This window comes from Theropithecus gelada, chromosome 3 (genome assembly GCF_003255815.1).
Source record: "Theropithecus gelada isolate Dixy chromosome 3, Tgel_1.0, whole genome shotgun sequence".
In the NCBI taxonomy this organism is placed as follows: domain Eukaryota; kingdom Metazoa; phylum Chordata; class Mammalia; order Primates; family Cercopithecidae; genus Theropithecus; species Theropithecus gelada.
The window spans coordinates 122,069,320-122,084,072 of record NC_037670.1 but is presented as its reverse complement, the minus strand read 5'-3'; the positions used below and the strand labels follow the sequence as shown (position 1 = coordinate 122,084,072).

General features: G+C 34.6%; 1 protein-coding gene across 4 annotated transcripts in view; it reads right to left on the bottom strand.

Annotated features, from left to right (window-relative positions):
- The window catches only part of CACNA2D1 (calcium voltage-gated channel auxiliary subunit alpha2delta 1), a 503,324-nt gene that overhangs the window by 87,254 nt on the left and 401,317 nt on the right, over positions 1–14,753 (bottom strand). For all 4 annotated transcript variants that reach the window (XM_025380146.1, XM_025380148.1, XM_025380147.1 and 1 more), the window contains exons 11-12: positions 5,685–5,843; positions 307–411 (exon numbers count right to left, since the gene is read on the bottom strand). In XM_025380146.1, the coding sequence (XP_025235931.1) occupies positions 307–411; positions 5,685–5,843 (264 nt within the window). The remainder of the gene's footprint in view (positions 1–306; positions 412–5,684; positions 5,844–14,753) is intronic.

Here is a 14,753-nt window from a genome sequence, read left to right as displayed (position 1 = left end):
TCCATTCCTTGGATTTCTCTATTTTAATAACATTTTATTTACAATCTATGCATAAGAATAAAATAGGACCCATACATATATTTTATTAAAATATTAGGCATGAGTTGCTTGTGAACATGATACAAATATTATATTTAACAGCTCTCTAATTCACCCATTAGTTTATAATCTATGATTCATATGGCTTAATAATTGGCACACTCAAGTTTTAAACCAAAAATTCTCCCCTCACTACCACTACCCACTATCTCTTTAAAAACCACCTAGATCAATATTAAATTTTAAATATTATAAAATTACACTCACTTTTTTATCTTTATTGTATTTGGTAAATATCTCCTGGGCTCTCTCTTCTCCTCCATCCGTGAACAGCATAATAATCTTATTGCAGTTTGCTCTGGAAACATTATACTGTTAAAAACAAAACCACACAAAACAATACGCGTATCATTCACGATATAAGAGAAAATAAAGCTATATGGAAAGTGCATGAGCAGGTTGCAAGTCATTAATGAAATATCTGCTCACAAAATATATTCTAAGAACTGGTTCCGGGATCAGTTCAGGCCCACCCCCTTCATCAGGCCTTCCCCTCACCACCCAGATAACCATAGGTCTATCTCACTTCCTTCAGCCTTTGATCAAATGCCACTTTATCATGAGGTGATTCTTCACAACTATGTTTTAAATTGCAGTCTCCCTCCCAGATAGTATCTTCACGGCATTTTACTTTCTTTTATTTACATATTTTATTTTCTTGTTTGTTTATTGTTGGTGTCCCCCAACAGAATGTAAGCTACGTAAGCGAAAGAAGTTTTGTCTTTTTTGCTCAGACTTTTTTGTCCCTCCCTAGAAGACCACCTAGCACATAATAAAATCTCAGTAATTTCTTAAAAAATGAGCTTTTAATAAATGCTTATGTCAATTTTATGCCCATATAATTTTATAGTATAAACCAAAAATAACATTATTTTAAAATGTGTATCTTCAGTCCACTTCCAAATAAGTGTTTTCTTCCCTCTTTATTCATTCTACTTTATTCACTTTACCTGTTTGAAATCACAAATCCTAAAACTGATCACCTAAAATCCAGTACTCTTTTGTTCCTTTGTAAAGGCCGATACCTATTCCCACGATATCCTCCTATCCTCTCTCAACCAACCACACATATTCTAATCCTGAAAGACTCAAGTCCATGGTAAATCTTCTTACACTTTAAGGTCTCCAGAAGAGTTAGATATGGGAGAATGACGGATTAGCACCAAAGGGCCATTAAAATGAACAATTAATTTAGAAAGCTGGACTTCTCTGAGGTCTAAAATTATTATCTTAACTTTTCCACTGTTGTGAAATGTGTTTGCTTTAAATGCTGAGAATAAAAGATCACACTAATTTATGAATGCTCAGCTTCTTTGAAAATGTCAACCCTAGGTTCAGTGCTGTCCAAAAGAAATATAACACGGGATTAATATAGAACTTTAAATTTTCTAATAATTACTTAAGGGGAGTAATAAGAAATATTCAACATTAATCCTAGTAATATATTTTCTTTAACCTAGTCATCCAAAATATTAATCAATATGAATATTGAACATTAATCAATATTGAGATGTTATACAGCTTTTTCTTCCATAATAAGTATTCAAACTTCAGTAAGCATTTTATAATTATACAACACATCAGTTCAGATCAGCCACCTTTCAAGTGCTGGCTAGCCACCTGTGATTGTTGTTACCATATTGTACAGCACGGCACAACCCTGGCTTTTAAATGACTAATATTTTTAAAAACTCATTAATTTTTCTTTAGTGTTCTAAGTCATTGAAGGTCCATGCTCTACCTTATTTTTTCAAAGAAGATAAAACCCACTTTCTGTTGTGAAAATTAATAAATACAACATTTTTATTTATTAATGAAAAGATCCTGTTTCAGGTCATCTCACTCCATTGACTCAGCCATTAGAACACTGGCAGTAAAAGCTTTTAATCAAGCATTGTGGAAGCATAAGTATTAACTAATATAATTTGTCACTTTGAAGCATGGCTCTTATCTTTGAAGGTAATCTATCTGAAAATCTGACTACACAAAACGTTGCATATTTTATCATCAAAATATTTTTGTGAAACGTGCCTCAAATCTATTAACTAAAATTAGTTTCTCTGGTGATCTGTCTTTTTTATCTGCGTGTGTAAAATAGGCAAAATAATATGTACCTAAAGAACTATCCTGTAAAAATGTTAAACAAAACCACAGGAAATGGTTTTGTTTTTGAAGTACTGAAAGTACTATTATTGGATGCAAATATCAATGTAAATTAACACATTAGGTCTTGCTGATCATTTGTATATTTAAGTAAATAAAATTACAATAACATTTCCCAAGTGAGACTGATGTTAGGGCATACACAAAAGAAGGAATATGGGGAAAATAAAGAAACTGTTTTGCCTACAACATGATTTTTCCTAGGAGTAGCCTCTCAGGACTTGTGGTGGAGCCAAGTACATATTAGCAAATTTTCAATGCATTTGCAATTGTCTAAAGAATCACACAGCGACAACAATTAACTGGCTTTGAACAAATTAAGCCAAAAAAACTAGATTATTTCAATAAAATTACAATTAGTAGAGTTGATAACTTGCTTTAATATGGTACTTTGCTGTATTTCTGTGTGCCAGTATATAACACAGCATCTATCATATATGTACTCAATATAAATGTTTTTGAAAAATGCATATGTATGGTAATATTTTATGAAATGGTACCTGAAGATTAAGTCAAGTCTAAATGTAAGTTTTACTTTGGGACTGATATGTCTAATTCTATTTAATACTTGCTTCAGTGATCTTAAAGGTGGATGCTGCAAGGACCAAAAAAAAAAAAAAAAAAAAAAACATTTGAGAGAAAAAAAAAAGGGGAAGTTTAAAAAAAAAAAAAAAAAAAAAAAAAAAAAAGCATTTGAGTGATAAAATGACTGGAAGTGTTTGAAAGAAAACAAAAATATGCTTCAAATTATTTTAATATAAAGAATTTCAATATATATATGAGATGTATGGAAAGCAAAACATATTAGACTTACTCAGGGAACAACTGGGACCATATTTTTAAAATCATTACAATTGTAGCAGTTATAAAGGCAGCAGGAGAGGCCAATAGGAGTTAAATCATATTTTGTCAGCAACTAATAAATCTGGAAGTTAATGTGGCCTCTCTAGTGAGGCTGCCTCCGAAATTGTACTTTACACTTGAAACTCCTGATCATCTCACAACTGAAACCTAAACAGAAGGCAATGAAGCGAGGGGAAAAAATACTAAGAAGAATAATGAAAATGCCAAAATCAAGGAAACTCAATTATTGACCTAAGCAAAAAATAATTTTTATCAAAAACAAGCATATTCCTTTACTAGAGGAAGAATACATCTTAATCTAATGGTTAATTACATTACAATTTCATAGTTTTGAGCTTTCAATTTTTATTAATGAACATACAACATTTAACAAACATATGAATTCTGCCATGCATTATTTCCCTTGAAAATAGCAGGGCTGCACATCTCTGATTTTCTGTCTTCTTACTTGTCTAACGGTGTCTATTAAATAACATGACCTCAAAATTCATCATATCTGAAACTGAGCTATTTCTACCCCACATTTCCTCTATGTGGGTTCCTGTGTAATCATCTATTTACTAGTTCAGTTCAGAGAATGTAGTCACCTAAGCCCCTCTCACTCTGCAACCCAGCCCACACCACTTAATCAGTTCCCATGCCACGCTCCTTAGTAGTTCCTCACTTCTATTCCCACACCAGGATCTCTACAATAGCTTCCTTAACTGAGAACACTCCAAGGCCATATTCTAAAGTTTTCCTTTGCCCCTAAACACTTCCTTAACTGATACCTCATGGCCTTTCCATTTCCATGAGGTTCCTATGTTGCTCATGTCCTAACTATGGCAGCCATTTGCAATTTTTTACAGTGCTATGTTGTGTCACACTTGTGTGCTTTGTCTACAATGTGATCCTTTTTCTGAAATAATTTTCCCTTCTTCTACCTACCTAAATTCTAATCATTCCTCAAAATCTCATTTTCACGGGATTGCCACACTTTTCTGACCTCCTTTGAGTGAGCTGAGCCCATTCTCTGTGCTGTCCCAGGGAACACGCTAAATACTCTATAATGGCACTTGCACACTGTTCTATGGATGATGATTTAGCACATTATGCTGGGCCTTCTGAGAGCAGCTGGTCCTGTTTACTTCTATAATTCCAGCACCAGCACTATAACAGGAATTGGTGATGCATTCAATAAATATTGGCTGAATGAATAAATGAATCATCCAATTGGGTATCTCAAAAACTATTCAGAATACTCACTCAGAAACAACAAACTCATATTTGCATAAAGACCAAATGTAACAGTTCATTCAGTGATTCAGCAAATATTAACAGACATTATGATCTGACTTTTTACCAGACATGGGCTAGTAATTACAGCAATAACGACCATGACTCCAATACCACCCAGCAACCTACACCTGTGTGTGGTTTGCTACATGCCAGGTTCCATGGACAATCTTATGCACAGTTCTCTGAGGTACATGTTATAGTAACCTCTAATGCATACATGTGGAAACCAAGGTACAGAGAAGTAAGGTTGCTACTCTCAAACATGATAATGATATTGCCTAGTAAGAAATAAAATAATTGAACAATGGTCCCTTCTTTTAAGTAACTCAAAGTGAAATAGAGGGCAAGGTAATTTAAAAACACTAGTCCACAGTATAAGACACACACTGTAAGGCCAAGTGCAGTAGCTCATGCCTGTAATCCCAGCATTTTGGGAGGCCAAGGCGGGTGGATCACCTGGGGTCAGAAGTTCAACACCAGTCTGGCCAACATGGTGAAACCCTGTCTCTACTAAAAATTAAGAAAAAAAAAAAAAAATTAGCTAGGCATGGTGGCGGGTGCCTGTAATCCCAGCTACTTGGGAGGCTGAGGCAGGAAAATCTCTTGAACCCAGGAGGCGGAGGTTGCAGTGAGCCGAGATCATGCCACTGTACTCCAGCCTGGATGACAAAAGTGAAACTCCATTTAAAAAAATAAAAAAAGGAACATGGGGCAATAAGCCAGTATCTGACAGCGTAACTGTAGACGCTGATGAGGGACTGTGGGGAATCCTCACTGAGAAAGAAGCCCTGCTCCAGGAGTTGCATTTCTGTTCATCTTAATGTCTACCATTTGGAACTTTCTGTACATTTAGGAACAACTGAAAGACCCAAACGAGATGTTTAAAACTAAAATGTTCTCAGTAACCATTTGATGATTGAAAGTGTGAGGTTACAGATAAATACTGTAGTGATTGAGATAAGAAAAAGTAATGATATTCTATATAGGCCAATTAAGTTTCAAGGGTTTATTCAAAATTAAATTCAACTATTTCCTCATAAATTTAAAAACATAGATTGAAAAAAATAAAGATCAAAAACTTAAAAATCTACATTTTAGATACCTTTTGAATTTTAAATTCAAAAATAAAAATAGTTCAAAGGTTTCTTCTGCCTGCACACTCCTGCTTTTTAAATAAATGGAAAATAGTACTATCTATTCCCAGACAGTAACTATCAGAATATTGAAATTCAGATACTACAATTGAACAAGAAAAAAAAAAGATATAGCATGATACTTACATTAAGTAGCTGTTCAAAAGCAAAACTAAAGCCCTTCTTATAATCTGTAATTCCTTTGGCTGTGATATTATTCACTGCATCTTTCAATACTTTCTTATTTCTTACATTTGCTTGGACAAGGTGCTGAAAACAGCTTACATCCTGAGCATTGCTGTTAAACTGCAAAAGATCAAAAAGTAAATATATAAATGAACATTAAAATCAATCATATAGTTTTCATAGAATTTGTGTTTGATACTCCTAAACGGTATTGCATTGCTTACTCTTTCAAATGGAAAAGTGAGTAGGCTGGTAACAAAGGCGCATTAAGAAACAAAGCAATTTTCATCTGAGCTACCAACCCATACTGGAACGCTGAGTCTGCTGCTTATATTCCCGAAGCCTGGTTTCCCTGCTTATAAATTTGAGAATTAAATTATATGACATCCCTTCTAGGTCTCAAATTTGATGAGCATGTAGAAAAAATAATCCAAAGCAATGAAATATATGCAGAATCCAGAAATGATACGGGATGCCTGCCCCGGTTGTGGGGACATGTTAAATATTTTCATTGCCTCTTATTAGGAAAGATTGGTTGGAAAAGTAATACACTGAAAACATGAATCAATGTTTAGTCATTTTGAAGTTTGAGGGTATGTTTTTCTATGGAGGCTAACAGAGCAAAGCAATCTGAATCAAGAACAATTGGTGGCCTTTTAGAAACATCACTTTAGAGGTTACTAAAGAGTGCCAGGGGAACCATGGAGGCAAGGCGATGGGACCCTGAACAGCAGAGAGGCTGTGGGAGAGAAAACATCAACTCCAACGTTAACTGCCCAAGATGGAAAATTTAAGAACGATCATCAAAGTAACTTCGTCAGCCCCATAAAAAATATTCACATCGTTCTCTGGATATTTCCAAAAAGAAAGAACAATAGGAATGCTGCAACAAAATCCAGGATAATAGGATGAGTGGAGTCATCCGATCATTTATTAACTCTGTAATCTGTAGAAGTTCTTTAGCTCTTGGCACCTAGACTGTCACATCTGCAAAATGGGAATAATAATAAAAAGCATACTCGCCAGAAAAAAGGGACTGGCCGGATAAAATGTTAAAGATACTTTCAGATCAAAAACATATACTTCTTTTAATGAGTGGGTCACAATTTATTACATATTCTTGTAAATATAATTCATCATTTTTTCTCTGAAGATCACTGAACCTAATTATAAGGTGCACTGCACAATTCATCAGTTTATTAAGCAAATATTTACTAGTAGCCTATTATATACCAAGAATCATGACCAGTAGTTTTACACTTTCAGGCATAATTATTTGCACACACACACAAATACCATAAATATGTAAAGTTATATAGTGTCTACTATGTGCTGCATTTACTATATATTCTACAAATGTAAATCATTTTATCTTTACAAATGCTCCTCAAGATAAACATTATTATCCCCATTTTATCTATGAAAAAACTCATCCTGTATTGCCTCTCACTATTTGTTATAGTGTAATAAATTATGATTAATTCTATAAAGCAATATAATATTATGCTCTAGAAGACAATATCAGGAGAGGCATTTCTAATTTGGACTGTGAACATTTGAAAGAAAATTCTCCTAAACAACGGCATTTCCTGTGATTCCAGAGAAATGTTCCAGTGAAGAGCACAAAGGAAGAACATTCCAAGCAAATAGAACAATATGTGCAAAGGCCCTGACATGGAAACAAACGAATCCTTTTTAAGAAAACATACGGAGAGTGAGTTTAGCTCGGTCTCATAGGAGGACAAAAGACATAAAATGAGTTCAGAGAGGGAGGCAAGGGCTAGATCACGTGAGGTCCAATGGAATTGTTGAAGATGATTTTATTTTCTATGAAATGGAAAGTCACTGGGAGATCTTAAGCCAAATGTAAAATAACTGAATCTAGAATGTTAAGAGTGCATCCTAGCTGTTGTGTGGAAAATGGACTTGAGATGAGCACAATATAAAGGAGGGAGAGTAATTAGAAGGCTTTGCAGTAACCTAGCTGAAAATACATAGTGGTTTTGTTATTTGTGGAGATGGTTAGAAAGAAAAGAATTCAGGAGATATTTCTGAGAAAGAATCAAATAGGACTTGGTGGTGGATTTAGCAGGATGCATAACAGAGCGGATTCTTGAATAACTGCCAGGTCTCTGACTCAGGCATCTGGAAGGATAGAGGACTGGAGGGATGACTGGTTCAGGGATAACTGAGGAATAGAGAAGAGAGGCACAGAGTGCAACTTAGGGTGAGATTTCAATAGATGTGAGATATGCAAGTGTACATGTCAAGAAATGATAACATTTAAAGCATGAGGCTCAAAATAAGTCTTGGTTAAATAATTTATAAAAGAAAAAACAGAAGGCTTCAGGAAAAAAAAAAATGGTTTAAAGCCAAATGAAAACAAAACATAAAAAGTAGAGTAGAATAGGAGTACCTGAGAAAACTAAGTAAGAGCAAGTTTCCATGGAGACAGGAGGAAAATCAGGAGATTAGACTGTTTGGGATGAGAGAAAAATGTGCCAAAAGGAAGATATTGTGTGGAGACAGAGAAGATGGGGACTTAAAACTGCCCAGTAGGGCTGGGCACAGTGGCTCACACCAGTAATCCCAGCACTTTGAGAGGCTGAGGCAGGCGGATCACCTGAGGTCGGGAGTTTGAGACCAGCCTGATCAACATGGAGAAACCCCATCTCTACTAAAAATACAAAATTAGCCTGGTATGGTGGTGCATGCCTGTAATCCCAGCTACTCGGGAGGCTGAGGCAGGAGAATCGCTTGAACCCAGGAAGCAGAGGTTGCGGTGAGCCAAGATTGCACTCCAACCTGGGCAACAAGAGTGAAACTCTGTCTCAGAAAAACAAAACAAACAAACAAACAAAAAATGCCCAGTGAACTCATCCACATTATGTAGGCAGCCTTGGGTGGGCAGGGGGAGGGCAGAACCAATGGACAGCAGAAGCATCTGAATACAGGAAAATCCTCAAAGTGCCTTGGCTGGATGCAGAGCAGGAAAACAGGGTGGCATCTGTAGGGTAGACCAGGGGTCAAGAAAAGTCTACTTTAAAGTTAGGGGTCACTAGCGCATGAGAAGATTTGTATCAAAGAGAGGAGAAGAAAGAGATGCAGGAAATAGAAGAGAGGTAAAAAATAAAGTTCATGGAAAGGTAGGAACAGATGGATCCAGGTGACACACAGAGGAATGGCCCTTTAGGAAAATGCACATCAACTTCATTATTCTAGGAAAGAAGAGTGGAAGCTGACCCAGCCAGGTGGTACGTGGATTTGGATGATGATCGTTAGTGTCTGTGGCATTTGTGTCCTTTAACAATGAGGCAAGGTGATTAGGATAATGAGAGGAGAAGGAAGGCTTAGAGAGACGAAAGATAAAACAAGAGGTAAAATATCCTGCACAGATAGTGAGCCCTTTTCCACGATTATTTTGAACACGACTTTCATGAATATCACCAGTGTGAGAATAAAGTTCCAGTATATTTATTTACCGTTTTCTATAAATTCAAATATTGAAAACTGGGTATCTTCAGGTCCAAATGACCAGTCCCACTGCCTCTTTTATCGCTCTTCTATTCTTTGGTTATTGGATACAACCTTATTCCACAGGTTCCATTTTCTTTTTCTTTTTTTTTTTTTTTTAATTTTTGTATAACAGTGAGTTTTTTTATTATTATTATACTTTAAGTTCTAGGGTACATATGCATAACGTGCAGGTTTGTTACATATGTATACTTGTGCCATGTTGGCGTGCTGCACCCATCAACTCGTCAGCACCCATCACCTCGTCATTTACATCAGGTATGACTCCCAATGCAATCCCTCCCCCCTCCCCCCTCCCCATGATAGGCCCTGTGTATGATGTTCCCCTTCCCGAGTCCAAGTGATCTTATTCCATTTTCAAAACAAACAAATATTAGAATTCCCCTGTATTGGTAAGTAAAAATACAGTTTGCCAATATATTAATAGTAAAATGACCTTAGAGAATTATTAGAAATGGTTACAGGAAATGTTATTAACTGGCTTATTTAAACCATGAATCATCATAAAGGTACAAGTTATGCAGAAATTGAGCACTGAATAATGTATTGCTCAGAGTCTTTCAGTTGACCTTGACCTGCTTTTAACACAGAAAAGTGAAGCATCTCATTAAGTCACTTTAACACAAACTGGTTAAATGTGAATTCAATTCATTAAATACATATTCAGTAGTGTATAACAGTATTACTACAATTGCACTCATAATAAAACTCAAATAATGTACAGAAAGGAATAACTTACAAAGTATAACTCCCTATACCAAATCTTACTCTCCTAGGAAAGTGATGAGAAATTTGAAAGTTTACAATCAGATAAGACTATATTTCACAGGTATCTTAGACTCATCAGCTTATATCATATTATATATAATTTAAATTAGGTTAATTTTCATGGGCTGAAGTGGCAGTCTTAGATAACATGTGCCTAGATACTAATTTAAAACCACGAATTAAAAACCTTAGAGTGAAAGTGTAATAGTAAACATATTACAAAACCTTGAAATGGTATATGGTGAGTGAAAAGAGATTGAAGGAGCTCTGATTTTTCATCTATTAAGAAAATACTTTCTATTAAGAAAATGTTAAATACATACTTTTACAAGAGTCAGAAATTCAAACTAACATTACATTGACTGCTTTTCCAATTCCAGAAAATTCAACTAAGTAGGTCACTCATTAGAACTGCTGAGAACAATTTCTGTTACCCTGTTTAGATAGGAAGGCACGTGTGTTAACATGGGCATCTGGGGTAAAAATCCTGGAGGGCTTTGTATTTCAACTGCAGCACTGGGGCATTCTTTCCTTTACCCTTCCACATCTCTTGTTCCTTCTGCCAAAAACACTTTTTGCCACTATATATACTGTTCCTCTGCCCACAATACTTTTTCTCCCTTCTTCACTCGGTCCTCATGAAAGTTTTCATGACCTTCCCTGACTAGATTAAATTACCCAGTACTAAGCTCTCCTAAATCTATCTCTTTTTTACAGAGCACCAGTTATAATCTCATATCTCTCTGTATCCCAGCTTGATAAATCGACCCTCTATTGGATTATTAGCCCAGATTGCCAGAGAGTATGTCCAATTCACCACTGCATCTTCTGTGCTTGGCATGTAATAGACATGCTATAAATATTTACTAAATGAATGGATAAATGTTTAAACTCTTTGGCTGTGGGCTTTAAGAAAATTAGAAGCCAGTGTAAAATGTTGATCAATAATCGAGCTATAGATTTATAAATAAATCAATTGCATCTTAGCTCTGCAATATGTTGTTAAACTTCTACATTCAAAAGGACAAATATTCTGTCCAAATAGACATTAAAATAGTCAAATAAAGATATACAGAACATCTAACATAGAGTCTGACATACAGTAGATGTTAAATGGCAACTGTATTGTTTTAAAAATTATTTAAGTAAAAAGCATTAGGATTCTCAGTACTAAAATTAGAACAGATTCCTAATTCGTAAGATTCAGATAAACTGCCTCAGCTGTACTGAGCTTGAAATAAAGTTTACTAACAGGATGATACAAGTGTCCCTCAAACATTAGTTTAGTGTTTGAAACAGTTTCTGATAAAACTATGATCCATGCATTTCAATTTTCCAAAGAACCTTCTTATTAAATATCACCATCAAGTACACAAATCCACAAATTGAAAGATGCTTTCCAGTCAAAACAAAGTATCAGTATCTCAAATGAAATAAGCCAAGCTTTTGGTTTTGTAAAGGCAGTCTCTATTTTTGCTCTAATTTCCTCTGCTGAATAAGAAATCATTCCACGAAATAGTTCGGAGACGAGGGACTCTGCTCGTCATCACATTATGTCAGGATACAAACAATGAAATATTCCTATTGCCTTAATATACACTACAAGTCAAAGAAGCAGAAAGTTACTGGGAAGTGCCCTTTGCCTGGAAATGGCAACTGGAACACATCTTCTTGGAGTCCCAAGTCTTCCTTTGAATGGTTTACTGGAGTCAAGTAGTTCAGAACTAGAAACATGAAGAATTAAAGAGAAAAGATCTTCTTAAAGTCATATCTTCTACTTGAAACTTCAGTGAAAGAGAAGCAGCTCACTTATTCTTTGCCCATTTGATCTGTCTTTTTAAAATTATTTTTAGTTTTAAAACATGAGACAGGGTCTTACTACTTTGCCCAAGCTGGTTTCGAATTCCTGGCCTCAAGTGATCCTCCCACCTCGGCCTCCCAAGCAGCTGAAATTACAGGCATAAGTCACCGTACCCAGCGCTCAATATGTCTTTTAATTTGCATCCCTTCCCTTCAGAAAGACTGTTCTCCTATGCATGGATTCTAAATGTTTAAAGGCAGGCTTTCTTTAGGGTACTTTGTACATTGTTTAGTCCTAAAGCATTTTTAATAAGCAAAAACAGGACATAACTATAGTTTTTGAAAAAATTGTTCAATATTTATTACTTAACATGTCTTAATGTTTTGTTTTCTCTATTTTTGGCATGCAAAATAAATAATGGTGCAAAATTGTTGGCTCATGTAACGATCAGCAAAAATAATAATTCAAATCCAGACCTGACTGCTTTGGAAAAGAATTTTTTTAATTAAAATAATATTAGTAATATTATTTACGCAAGTTAACTGTGATGGATAACATATATAACAAATTTATATTTTATAAGCTATATTAAATAATTTAAATAAGAAACTTAATAAAATTTTGCATGTTAGTAAGTACAAACAGAAATTATGGTATCAGACACTATTCACATTTTGGCCACCAGATGGCGATGCAGGAAAATAAAAGGAAAATGACCAGCGGCTGTGCGCTCCAACATTTTGGCTATGCTTGTTTTATGTACTTATTCCTATTTTTTAAAAAACTTTCAAAATTTATTTTGATTTTCATATTTTTCATAGTAAGTTTGGATTATAAGAGATTATATGAAAATGATTATTCTAAAATCCAGATAAAATAGCTGATAACATTTATCCTTACAGATGTGGATACATTCCCAGTTAAGAGTTATTTCTGGAAAACTGATGAGAAATAAGATTTATAAAGTTGCTGTTTAGAATTCAATGTCTGGGTGAAATGTTATAACTGCAGTCAGGACTTTGGTTCATTTGTTACTGCAACTTAGCTGCATTTTTGGATGTTTAGTATGTCTGAATTTCAGAAGTCAATAAATGAATAGAAAAGTCCAGATGAATAGGAAAAAAAAAAAAAAATGCTTGCTAGGTTATCTGTTACCAAATTACTTTCCAAAAACTTTGTTCCAATTTAAAGTATATGTGTGCTAGTATCATTGTAGCCTCATAAACACTTCCCATTTTTGGTTTGCTAAATTGTAAATAAAAATATTTCAATATTTTAACTATTTGAATTTGATTGCCAGCAAAATGACCCTTTTTCTCAAATAATTTTTGTGTAGTTCTGTTTTTCCAGATTGTTGCTTACTATTTAATCTAAACCTGTGAGCCTATTTCTTTATTATTTCTTAAAAGAGTTTTCTACTTAGAAAATCAACCATCTATCAGTCAGGAAATTATTCATCTGTAACCTTACTAATGTTTCATGGATTTTGGTATATAGTCACGGTGGAATTTATTTTCCCCAATACTATGAGGTGATAACAAAATTAGGCAATTTGTTTTTACAAATAACGAACTTTCCCTTTTACGAACAAATACATTCATGATCCATTCCTTATAACAAATTAAGATTTTTGGATATATTTCTGTAATTTCTTAGTTCTTTGTCCCTCTGTTATTTCATGAGCTTACTTTTTAATATGAATAATTTTTAAAAGTATTAGCTAACATGTATTGAGAATCACCTGCGTGCCAGGCTACACACTTGATATCCATTAAGTTAACTTTCAACGAGCTACAGTTTTAGTTTTAATAGGCTTCCCATTATATAGTTGAGGAAATGAGGTTTATAGTGTTAAAGTGTTCAGAGTCAAACAAACAGCAACCAAGACTCAGAGCTCAACCCCAAGTGCAAACTCCCTGACGCACTTTTCTCTAAGGTCTTTAGTCATTTTCAATTACAGTTTAATAATAGAGGAGAAAGTTGCCACATCGTGTCATGTGATTTTTTTTTTTTTTTTTTTTTCTTTGAGATGGAGTCTCGCTCTGTCGCCCAGGCTGGAGTGCAGTGGCCGGATCTCAGCTCACTGCAACCTCTGCCTCCTGGGTTTATGCCATTCTCCTGCCTCAGCCTCCCGAATAGCTGGGAGTGATTTTTTTTTTTTTACAACTCTCTTCCTATTGCAATAACCTTAGAAATTTTTTGTCAAATTAAAATTGCTTTTATGAGTAAATTAGAAAGATTGCCATCTTCACATGGGTATCCTTTTCATTCCAGGAAAAATTATTCATTCATTCCAAATTTTAAATCTTTTAAATATATCTCTCACATTCTTTTCTCTATCTTCAATATAGGTCCTAAATATATTACTAAAAGTACTGCTAGTTAATTCACGATTTTTGCTAATGTTGTGAATGTGATTTTAATTTCTGTTATTAATCCTTGTCAAGGGAAAACTAGAAGGTGTGGTCACCCTCTCACAGTCACAGACATAAATGTCTTCACTAATGACACTCGTGGAGTTGGCCACTCCACTCTTCAAGTTGACAGTGCTGTTCCCAACAGTGGCTGCTGGTTTGCGGTTTCCTTGGTCCATTGTATAAAAACAGAAACATATTGAGAATGAATTATCTCTTCTTTAATCAATTTAGGAAAACCAAGTCTAGTCCAGGCCTTGCCTTTAATAAGCATCACAGCCAAAACTGATTCAATTATCTCCTCTAAGCTGCAGATTGCTCCTTTCTGAAATAAAGGGTTTTTCTAGATCAGGTGGAAAGTCCTTCAAATTATAAAATCATATAATTTACATCAGATAGTTTAAGAATCAGGAAAAAAATATAAATATGGAATAAATTCTGTATATGTCTAAAAAATGGCATCAGTAGAGAAAATTGAATACAATTCTCTATTATAATTATAAAGACACGAAT